The sequence below is a fragment of the Bactrocera oleae genome, chromosome 5 (assembly GCF_042242935.1).
Source record: "Bactrocera oleae isolate idBacOlea1 chromosome 5, idBacOlea1, whole genome shotgun sequence".
Classification (NCBI taxonomy): Eukaryota; Metazoa; Arthropoda; class Insecta; order Diptera; family Tephritidae; genus Bactrocera; species Bactrocera oleae.
In genome coordinates this window covers 58,581,026-58,593,155 of record NC_091539.1, presented here as the reverse complement: position 1 = coordinate 58,593,155, position 12,130 = coordinate 58,581,026, and the positions used below count along the sequence as shown (strand labels likewise).

General features: G+C 35.0%; 1 protein-coding gene across 1 annotated transcript in view; it reads left to right on the top strand.

Moving 5' to 3' along the window:
• Window positions 1-12,130, top strand: part of LOC106625394 (allatostatin-A receptor) — a 45,201-nt gene that overhangs the window by 11,776 nt on the left and 21,295 nt on the right. Inside the window, exons 2-4 of the mRNA XM_036376083.2 lie at window positions 1,053-1,683; window positions 7,573-7,858; window positions 7,957-8,107. Of these exons, the coding sequence (XP_036231976.1) occupies window positions 1,299-1,683; window positions 7,573-7,858; window positions 7,957-8,107 (822 nt within the window). The 5' untranslated portion in view covers window positions 1,053-1,298. The remainder of the gene's footprint in view (window positions 1-1,052; window positions 1,684-7,572; window positions 7,859-7,956; window positions 8,108-12,130) is intronic.

The window sequence follows — 12,130 nt, the reverse complement described above, 5'->3', positions numbered from 1 at the left end:
CCTTAGACAGATAGATTGATTGTTAAGGAATAAACTGCGACCTGTGGCGTATTGTATGTTATCACAATAATTCATTAAACCCAATTAAATAAAAAGGTTTAGTAAAGCTCATGGGTTAATGGCTGTGATGTGTTCTCTCACTCTCTTATTTGTGCTGTTGTGTGTCTGCGCCTTAATCGCAAAAATTACACAGACCTGTGGTACAGTAACCTAATATATGCAGACGACTTAGCCTCCAATGACCTAAAATCTCACCAGCTATTTAGTTTTTTTTAATTTGTAAGCTTTAAAAATGCTTGAAAACCTGTCCATGGACATTGACAGCTTCGTACGTAGACCCACTAGCCCAGCCCTAATTGGCATACTCCACGAGAATGGAGTCCTCAGATTCGCTTCTGGTATCCAGTAAAATTTTGAACCTTTTTTTCAAAATATATTATCTTTGTAATGTCGTATCTAGAAAGAAATGCCGTAGGTGGATTCTCCCCAATGTCACTCTGTTTTTAGCGTCAATTACACTATTCTATCCAAGTACTGATGACATGAGGGCTAAGATAGACATCTTTTTGCCATTTTCACAGCAATATGGAGCGAGCTGAGGTCCAGAATCACCTTTAGTTGTATACACATGCCAGCCTCTGCACATTCGTCAGATGTTCCTCAACAGTTGCTAGTAAGACCCTTGATACCCAAGATGCCGTCCCATAAGTGATCATTGGTCTGACCATGATGCTGTCTGGTTGTCAGCCCCAAGTTCTATCAGCAGCAATTAAAATTTTTTTTAGTTTAATTAAGAATAAATGGAGGGATTAATTTTTAATCACCACCGCCTCCTTATATTTTACAAAACTGATTCTAACCAAACGTGTTTCATTAATCTCCTTCTAAATTCATTTTTATCGCTTGTTTGAATGATTAACGTGGCAATGAAAATCAAAATATGTTTTTAGTAAATTTTTGTAAAGAGAATAATTAAATAATTCCAAGATTTTATGCCACTTAACAGAAGCTTAATTGTATTTACTGTTTTCTTCTACGCCTTTTCTTTACAGGAAAATAAAATTGGATAATAGGAACCAAAGGAAAATCTACTCTTCTCACATAATCCCGCAATTTGTCGCAATTATTAATTCTGGTCACAACGCAAATCCGACGAGAAACACACAATCAACTAAACATTGAGTTCCAGCGGTCCAACGCACTCCCACTAAATACCCGTAGGCAGATTTGCGCATTACTTTGTAGCCAAATGCAAACAAAGCATCATCAAATACGAGGAATACAAGAGTAACTGAAATATGCTGCACAATCAGAGCGTCGCGCCCACACTAGGTCCGACGGCGCCCGTTATGGTCGCGCTGACAACATCGTTCGTTGTACGCCCGACAATGGCGGTGTTGTCGGGAGTTTGCCCACCCAATTGGACCAACAACAACACCTTCGACTGCATTAACGCAACCATGGACAATGGCGTGGGCATTGGTGGCACAAGCGCAAGCTTCACCGGATTCCCGGAACAAGATGGCGCAGCGGTGGGTTATGATGTGAATTACTCTTTGCCACGGGATGGCCTATTTGATTTCGAAATGGACCCATTGGAGCGCGTTGTGTCAACCATTGTGCCCGTATTTTTCGGCATCATCGGACTCGCAGGCCTGCTGGGAAATGCGCTTGTCATTTTGGGTGAGTTTTATACTGAAAATCGAATCTCGAATGTGTGCCGCAAACAATTTTTGCGAATGTGTGTGTTGACTGAATATATTTGTTTGTGCTCATTTGGATAACTGACTTCGCAAACACTTATATTTATGTACATGTATGTTTGTATATTTAACCAATGAGTGCAAACAGTGGGTGTGTACGATAACAGTTTAATTGGTCTGCGGTTGCAAGCACATAATTTTAGAGCCAGCGGTGTAAAACTTGTGATGTTTCGAAAAGGTTAATTATTCATCATAATTCTACAAAATGTGCCATTAATCAGAGGCGCTAAGAGTCGCTTTTATATTTGAACCATTTAAGGCCTTTGAATTTGGTTTTTTGTAGGATTTTAAAATGATCATACAACATTACTTTGTATGCTATGTATTCTTTATAACTCAACTAAACAAATTCACTTAATAAAATGCAAATCATGCTTAAATTGTTAATATGTTCAAAACTTTTTGGGAAATAAGTCGAAATGGCAATGTTCACTTAGATGCCTACAATTAGGCGCTTTCTAATATATTGTATGCTATCAAAGACGCACACCTTTTCGACAGCAATTAAGTACTCAACGATTTTTTGTCAATGTAAAATGAATACTTTATAATATTTATGTGTTGCCTTAAATATAATTTTTGGGAATATACTTTACTCCGGTCAAATAAACAATAAAAGCAATAATAATCACTCTTTGAGTGCAAATAAACATTTACATAAGTTTCCATTTCAGGGATAATATTTTCAGGACCTCATTAATTATGTTTAATTCATATGTAAGTGCCTACAAACCAATATTTCCCATGAATGTGAAGGATTTATAATTATTTAAGAGAGAGCTAAAATCTAGTGTAACCAAGCATTTAATACTCTTGCAATTTGAAAAAATCAAAGGCGGGGAAGAAATCGAATAAATTACTATCAAATGTTTTTATCTTATCTATATTATAAGTCGTACACTCAAGATCAAAATAATTATCTCAAGTGAGATATGCCTAATTAAGGCTAAATTAAATTTATAGGGTATATAAGAAAAACATCAACTAAAGGTTGGAAAATCGCCATTTCACTCTTGGCCAATGAAAATCATTATTTGTAGTATATAAGAGTTGTGGTAACTCGTAGAACAATTTCATATATTTTCGGTTTATCCAACATTTTACTTCATTTTGCTAAGATATCTCACCTATTGACCAATAAATACGGTATAAAGCCAACCAGAAGTTTGAAATTATTTTATAATTTTATCAATTTCTTGTATAAGGTAAGTTTTAATCCGATTTTAACCAGTTTTGGTATTACAACATATCATTACCAGAAATAGAAGAGCTCTGAATTTCATTAAGAAACCTCATAAATTGTACAATATATAAGGTATAATGTTAAGCGGATATATGAAAATCCGAATATTAGAAATATGGGGATTTGCAGAAGTGTTGCCCTGATTTCATTCATTTTAGACACAATGAATGCTGTCATTACAAAAATATTCTAGAATAATTTCAATACTAGACCTCAATTTTGGGTGTATGCGTCCTTTAAAAGTTATAGTACAATTTTGATAATTTTTGGGCCCAAGATAAAATACCTAGGGGAACCTTTTTTTGGGAAAAGTTTATTCTGATAACAACGTGTGTGTTTGATTTGTGTACTTTAAAGTGAAAGAATAAGATGGAATTTAAAAGTTTCTTATATTATATGAGTAGTAGGCGTGTTTGCTCATTTTCACAAAGTACAATATAAATATTTGGGTAATCTCACACGCCAAGTTTGATTGAAATTGGTCCAGTAGTTCCTGAAATGTAGGACTTCACCTAAAAGTGGTCGGTGCCACGCCCATTAACCGATTCCACCTCGACTACGTTTAATTTCTTCCGTTTACAATCAGTATCAGGCAGCAATAAAAGCGTATATGTATGTACTCGTATAATGAGTCTTGCAGTAAAATACTTGTATGTGTAATAAAAAGTGCTTATGTAAAGCGCAGGTACAAAAATGTAGCAAAAGTGTTGAGGCGTGTGCAAGCGTGCGGACGTTGAGTGCTCTTCAAATGTAGGACCTACAAGTACTCAGGTAAACGAGAATGTATACTTTGGCCTGTATGAGACTATCAGCATGTGAGGCATGTGTATGTATATGATTGGATACGTGATCGGGCTAGTAAGCTTTGCTGCGGACCAAAAGAGCTTTGTTGAGCACCTATGTTATTTTGATGGCAAGTGGGAAGTCAAGGTCATTTAGTTTTTTTTTTTCTTTTTGCAATTTCCTTTCTTTTGCAAACCACTTCATTCCCCGGTGGCCATTGTGTCTTGCAATTGCATGCAGTATAACATGGTACATCGACTAGCCTGGTACTTATCATAGATTTTTTCTTTCACTCAGGGGCTCCTTTGTTATAATAATAGCCAACCTCTCACACAAGTCTGAAAATATGTGCTACTTGCTGCTTGATTTGTCAGAAAATTTTGTAAAATTTTTCTCAAGCTGATGATTTGGAGGGTAATCAGGTTTGAGGTTAGCGTTAAAAACGAACTCTTCATTCAATCCACTTGATTCTATGCTGCCGTCTTCTACAATTTAGAACTTAACAGAATTATATATTTCTGTTTTAAAGATAATAGATTTTCATACCTTTTAAGTACGCATCTCTTTGAAAATCTCTTCAAAAAGACATGGTATTTGTAAGAATGGGCCAAAGATTGATTTCTGGCCAAAAACCCAAGGCGGATGGGTGTGTCTGCCGAGAGATGTGAACTTCGCGATTTACGAATACACATATTCTTACTTCTAACCAATGCATGGGTTTTCAGTGTGACGTGTATAACGGCCATCGAATGTTTGCTAGTGCTTGAATTTTCAATTTCCAAGGCGAATTCTGTGCTAGAATAGAAATATTTTAACGAAGAGTATTTTATACAAATTTTTTAAGTATAGATAACCGGAAACCTCGCGAGAACTATATAGACCCGAGGAAAGCCGCTTAGAAAAGAGAAGGGCCAATGAAAATTGGAGATGAATAATGAGAACTTAGGATATAGCCCAGTGACAGTCGGATCGGTAAGAGCCAATAAATGAAAGCAGTATAGGAGGTATATTTACAGAATGTCAACGACGGAAAAGCCGTGAAGTAAAACCGGGGGAAAGCAAGTGAGCTCAGGGATCCAATAGGCTATTTGAGCACATATTAAACCCTATCCAATTCATTTTTATTGCACAGACTGTACACATATGTTCTTATCCGGCGTACACCTACTCATACCCATATTATATTGTTAACATGATACACCAAATTTTTGTGGTGCGGCACTTGCTTTCACACTTACAATTGTCCTCTTATGTTCGTTGCCAGTTCTCCTCATTTTACAATTATAACAAGAGAATCAACTTGAAACGATTGCTGATACATACACTTCGTATAACACTTGCTGCTGCAGTGGTTTGGTATAAATGGTGAAGGGTTTAAACGTATACAAGTACTTACTTTAACTTAAATGACTTACAAATTTGTTTTCATTCTATTCAACTAAGTTTCAGGAAAAAAGTTCAATGAAAATTGAGTTTTGAATATTAAGTAAACCGAAGAGTTGTAAGAGGTTACTTACATTATTTAAATTTTATCATATACCTATATAGGTACAATATATAAAGTATATATGCATGCAGTATACCATATACACATAGAATAATTTGTTCACATGCTACGGAAGATATTTGGGATTCGTTAGCCACAAATGTGACATGGTTTAGCTTGTTTTGCACTAATGTCCCTTTTTATATCATTCACATGCACATATGTACCGTTGTATAATTTTACCGTACGATATTTACATAACGGCTTATAACAAAGTAAAAATTATAAATTCGTCTCAAAACTTGATTGAAACAAATTTGTTGGTGGGAATGTGTTCGAGGACACAAATAAGCCCAAACATAAACCATCAACAATAAAAGAAGCTGTAAGGTAAGCATTTATTTTCCCTGAGTACTTGTGAAAACAGCTACATATTTTTCTAACTTTTTTGAATTTGTGCATAAAGGCGTTGACGATTTGTCGCTCAGCGTATATCATTTATCATGAGCTTCGTAGAAAAAATATATATTTGTAAGAGCAAAATGGTTTAATTTGAGCAATAAAAAGATGATATGATAGATGACACTTGATGTTAAAAATGTATAAATACCTATTAGTATACGTCAAGCTTGCGACATACACATACGCTCTATAATGGTGAAGGAAAGTTGGGTGTGTATATATGTATATATAGAGTATTTGTACTAAATTTTAACAATTCGTCAACCATCCAATGTTTCTTAAAAGCACGAAGTTTTCAAACGCAAATCATATAAATAATTTTTTAAGTATTTAAATCAGATAATATTGGATTAAATTCCAATTTATTAGTTGGTTGGTTGAAATGGGAAGAGAAATGGCTTAAAAAGCAAGTAGAAAATAATTGCAATGGCATACACTAGCATAAAATAGTGTAATAGACTTCCGTATGAGCTCTACATTGTTTCCTTAGTATCGCAAACATACAAATCTACATTCAAATAGACGAATATGGACAAACAACAGTTCTGTACTTAACGTACTCGTGTAGTCTTTTGAGCATTCAATTCAACAACGAAACAGTTCTTAGCTTTGTCATTTTCTCCAATTATAAAAGTGTCTAAGAGCGTAGCATTATTCACATACCATTGTTGTGCCATTTTTTAAACGCCTTATCTTTGTATTGTAAATGACGCATCCCTTTCCAGCCTGTGTAAAATCGTAAACCAAAAAAGTACACCAAACACAAAATTGAGCTCCAATTCCTCAAATAATTAGTAATATTAATGATAGTCTCTTCATATAAGCTCTTAGTGATATTTGTACACATAATAGAGCAAATACCAGTAAACCACATTAGCTTGGAAGCAATATCTATCTACTTCCGCTGTAGTCAAGTAGATTTAGTAAACGCCTAGTCTTAACTACAAGTTCAATTTTAGGAAGAATAGATAGGTAATTAAGAAATGAAGACGGAAGCTTTTCTACGAATAACAACCGTTCTCAATAAGTGCCTCATGACTATTGATTTGTAAATCATGACAACTGAATCGAAGCGGAATTGTCCGCATAGGCTTTAGACTTTACATTAGGGTGGAGCGAAAAAAAAATTGTTTTGCTTAGCCTGAGAGTCAAACTTGCAGATTATAATAAAAGAAAATTTTTGGAAAAAAATACTTTTTTTTGAACATCTAGAGGCCCCACTCACTTTTAAAATAAATTTCAAATAAATTTTTTTTTGGATCAAACTTTTCACATTTATATTGTATAAAAATTACCGAATTTGATGAAATGGCAGCTCTTGGATATCTTCAGGTTGCTCTTGGTCCCAAATGCGGCAATTTTGCTTGTTTACATACCCATTGAGCTAGAAATGGGCCCCATCGCTGAACAAAATTTGGCTTGAAAACCCATAGAGCGAAGCCGTACTTTGTAATAAAGTAAATAAAGAGAGCGGCGACCCGCTTGTCTAGGCTGCAACATAATATGCGATATACGCGTCATTGGGCCACGGGAGGTTAGTCAATGTCATGCAATTAAATGCAGCGCGGCACCCTCGCCCAGTTGACTCTCTACAAAGCGGTCGTGTGCGGAATTGAACATAAATAATATTAAAAGTTCGATGTTCATATATCATCATCTATAATATATGAAGTCCTCGGCCCCCAAGTAGGATGGCAAATGGAGTGATCTGCTAGTATATCAGTATAGTGAATGAAAGGAATGAATTTCAAATCCAAACAGTCATAAGACAGAATAATAATTCGATTATTTTTGTTATACTAATAATAATAATATTCATCTCATTTTAATTTCAGTTGTCGTCGCTAACCAGCAGATGCGCTCTACCACCAACCTGCTTATCATCAATCTAGCGATTTCGGATATACTCTTCGTCATCTTTTGTGTGCCCTTCACGGCAACTGATTACGTGTTACCCGAGTGGCCATTCGGCAACTTGTGGTGCAAATTTGTGCAATACATGATTGTGGTCACCTGTCATGGCAGTGTCTACACGCTGGTGCTGATGTCTCTTGATCGTTTTTTGGCTGTCGTACATCCGGTCACGAGTATGTCTTTGCGCACCGAACGCAATGCGATGCTGTGAGTACAATAGTACTTCAAACAACCTACATATCGCTCATAGAATTTGGTGTAAGGAGATAAAAAAAATTTCAATCATATATAATTTCTTTTTGCAGCGCCATCATTTGTGCTTGGGTGGCCATTGTGACATCAGCCATACCCGTGGCGTTGTCACATTCTGTTCAACTGTACTATTTCAAAGGACGCAATTACACAGCGTGTGTCTTTTCATCGCATGAGGGAATCTGGAATCTAGTTGCTTTTCAGGTGAGTGACACATTTTTTTCATAATAAGCTCCTCTACACCGAGCACAAAAGTGAATCCTCACCATTTTGCCGGCTTTTATGCAATATTTCAGTAGTCAAATTGGACAAAAGGAAAACTAATCACAATCATAAAGTTCTAACTTTAATATAAGAGTGACATTTTTATGGAAAAGTTAGCCATCACATATAAGACACATATATTCAGCGAGATATTAATTTCATATTCTAGTTCAAAATGTTGCTTCATGATCATCATTTATAGGATATGAAGAGCATTGAGAATTTGTGATAAATTTTCTAGGATCATATATTGAAATGTTTTAACAACACCACCGCGGGCTTAAAGCTAATAGGGAGTTAACTAGCTTTCACTTGCATATTAAATAAGATATTAAGTGGGAGCAGATCTTGTGTGACCGAAACATTGCAAAAATAATTCGGGATTACAAAATCTAATTGCTGATGATGATAAAATAAGTCGAATGATTTTGAAAACCCGTTTTGAAGAAAAAGTAATACCCTAAGTACATAAAGTCGATAGAAATACTAAAACAAGATCACTCTGAACTCTTGATGGCATAAACACGCGAGGTTAGGAGCGACCGGTATAAGAAAAATATGTTGAATACTGGGAAGAAGCAGAATCTAACCTAGCTCCGACGAAATTGTAACTAACAGCCAGTGCTTAAGAGTTTAATAAAATCTTTAAAATATCTTTACACTCTGACTAAGAAAACCAAAAAATTAAAAAATTTATATTTCCTTGTATAAATCAAAGTATTGCAAATAAGTGTATGTATTTACTCAATTGCTAAGTGTACTTGCTACTTACTTAAGGACATTTGCACAGCTGCTAATGGCACTCGTATATATAATAAAAATATTCTATATTAGAGTGTCCGTTATTTCCCAAGTTGACTTTTTTTTTACAAACGTTCCCTGCAGTTTCAGTTTTGCCCTAAAACAAGCTTCTAACGTAACTCTTTATTTTTCATTTTATTCGTGCCTAAATCATATTTCTTTTCTTATTTATGTAACATTTTTTGATATTTTTAATTAAGACAGAAAATTTTACAACTTTGAAAAAAAATGTTATAATACTTTTTCTACTCTGCAAAAAAGTTTAACTTTAGCTGCTTATAACTTTAAAGGAATGCTTTTATGAACAAAAAAAATTTTTTTTGGTATATCAAGGACACCCTAATATACATATAGGGGCTTGTGTCAATTGAGCTTATTATCAGCATCGTCGCATTATTCGCACAATTGTCGTGCTGATTTCGCTCTTCACAGAAGATCAGTAAATAACCTAGGTTATATATACTTACACGCTTACAACTCTTAACACAGCAATTATGGTATTTCTGCTCGAAGGCACAACAACATTCAGCTGTAAGTGTGCAAATACTTTAGCAATATTTGCGGATTTTTTATATCGAGCTACCAGGATGTTTGAGGTCAATAGCCGAAATTGTGTAAGCACAGTACAGTGAATGAGTCGTCACCACATTTAAGAGAACACTTAGGAACATTTTCGCTACATAACAAAACTGATGGCTAGGGTTCTGCAATAGTTATAATAAACTTTTGGAGCCTACGTACTTTTCTTGCCGAAAAGGTTAATGTTTCTAGAATTAAATTTCGTCGATTATTTTACAATATCGTTATAAGATTTAATGAGTATTCCTTTCGTATATCAATGTTTATTTCTTCAATTTTATAGATGATATCCCTACCGAGACTTGTACCAAAGTCTTTTAGCCAAAGGAATACAACAAATCCTCAAATTCCCATGAACGCGATAAGTCCTCCGCCAAAGCGACGACGAAATGTAGAAAAAATTATGGTATAGATTTCAGTGAAAGTCACTATTCCGATATGTGAGCACACTTCCATTCTTTAAAAACCCACGTCATTTTTTGTTAGTATATATGTATATGTTCATACATACTTGTATGTACTTAAGCATACACCTACAGGATTATCAACAAACATGGGTGCAAATGCAATTGTTCTACTTGTCAATTGTTCATGTTTTTCTTTGGCAATTTATTGGCGAAACCGCCGGAAGTATACTTGCAGAATCGCTTTCATGTTCGCGGGCCAAACAAGCATCCGGTGCAAGGAAATAAAGTGCAGCGAGGGTAATAAGCAGACATTATAAGCATTGCAGCATTACGAGGCTTTGAGGAGTATCAATAATAGAAATGGCAAAGTTCCTGACGTACCGGAACATGTAGGTGGTTATTACACCTAAACGAAATCAATATATTACAAGTCCAGACAGTATTCTCTTCACACAAGCAACTGCTGCTTTTACATATTAATAACCTACGTGTCGATTTTTGTTAGAAATACACTACTTGCCTACTAGTTTAAAACAGATACATAATTGTTTTGTTCAATTTCTATCGAAACAAGTTCAAAGAAGTCAAGAACCATCAAGTATCCGAGTATTTTCTGTACCAACTTTATAAAACTTAATTATATTCGGTAAACTTCGATTATAGTCAGGAGATTCTAGTACTAAACTTAAATTTTTTCACCGCCTAGTTTGATATTTCCTACGTGGAACTTCATTGCATCATCGCAACACATACAAATACAAACCTATAAGTACAGGCGCAAACGCTTGAAAGACAGTTCAACAATCGTCATTCAAGCGAATCGAATATCCTGTTGACACAACCGTCAAACCAGTAAAAATGTCGACATTTCTATTCTCAACACAGCTCCGTGTGTGAGTATGTACATATGTATGTATCATCACATCTCCGTAATCCTAATCGCCTTACCGCAACATGGCGCTGTGCTGTCCTTACACTCTCCTAAATACACACATATTACAATACATACATTACTACTGCGAATATTTGCTTTTCTCCACGATTGAGAACTCATCGAAGCATCGCATCGTTCGCCCAGCAATCGCTCGCTTTTAAAAGTGTCACCCTTTTAAACTTAATAAGCTATAAACCTCTGCAATAACACCATTTTTGATACTATCTACGTCTCTGTCGCTATCAAACTAGTACTGATAATCCGTTTCGTATAACTCTGTAGCGTAATCGTCCACTCAACTGGCTATAAAATATACCTTGTTGGTTAGTAACTTGGGGCATGTGATACTAATATTTCTGACATTTTAAACACTATTGAAAACATTGGACACAACTTACGTTGTCAAAAGCGAACCCGTCGAAAAGGTTTGATATTTTTTCTTGCATGGCTTATACTGTACACAAAGCACTTTCGATTTATTTATGTAATAAAAACATTTTACTTTTTGCTTTTTTTTTGTTTTATTATGATGACCTTGAACTTGCATTCTGTTTTCGTTGTTTATTGTTGCCAAATTTATGTTATTTATTTGCTTAGGGAGTTGGTAAGGAAGGAAAGTTTTTAGTATAACAAGTTAACATGAGGAGCGGGAAAAATTTTCGCCAAGTACATACAAGCAAAAGATTCTCTAATGATATGCGACTATTCAAACAATTTTATGTTGATATAATTAAGCTAATTAGATTGCTTGTGAAGAAAAATTGTTTGCCACCAAACTTTATTCGTTTCTATGAACGAAACTAACCAAGTATATACTGACGGTGAACTAATTTTTTACAACGAGCTTATTAGACCCTAATTCTATAAAACTACACATATTTCAGTGTGGAGTGCCATAAATGTAAAGAGTTTACGTGATATCCAATTGCAATATCTCTCTCATCAGTGTTCGTGAGCACATGAAAAATGTAAATTAGCACGAGAAAGCTAACAAATGATCCGAGGTGGGAGTATCACTGATGGTTTCTAAATTAAAACTATATGTTAAAGTATGGTATCCACTTAGCACAAATGGCAAGGAACTGAATTTAAAATATAGCAAAGTTCAAACTTAACTGATATTTAAACATGAAACCACACTTTTAGCTCCGATTAATAGAAAACAAAGACCGAAAGCAATATAAAAAGGCCCAAGCTTACAATTAGTAATATGTCAAAATAAAATGCCACGAATTTGACAGT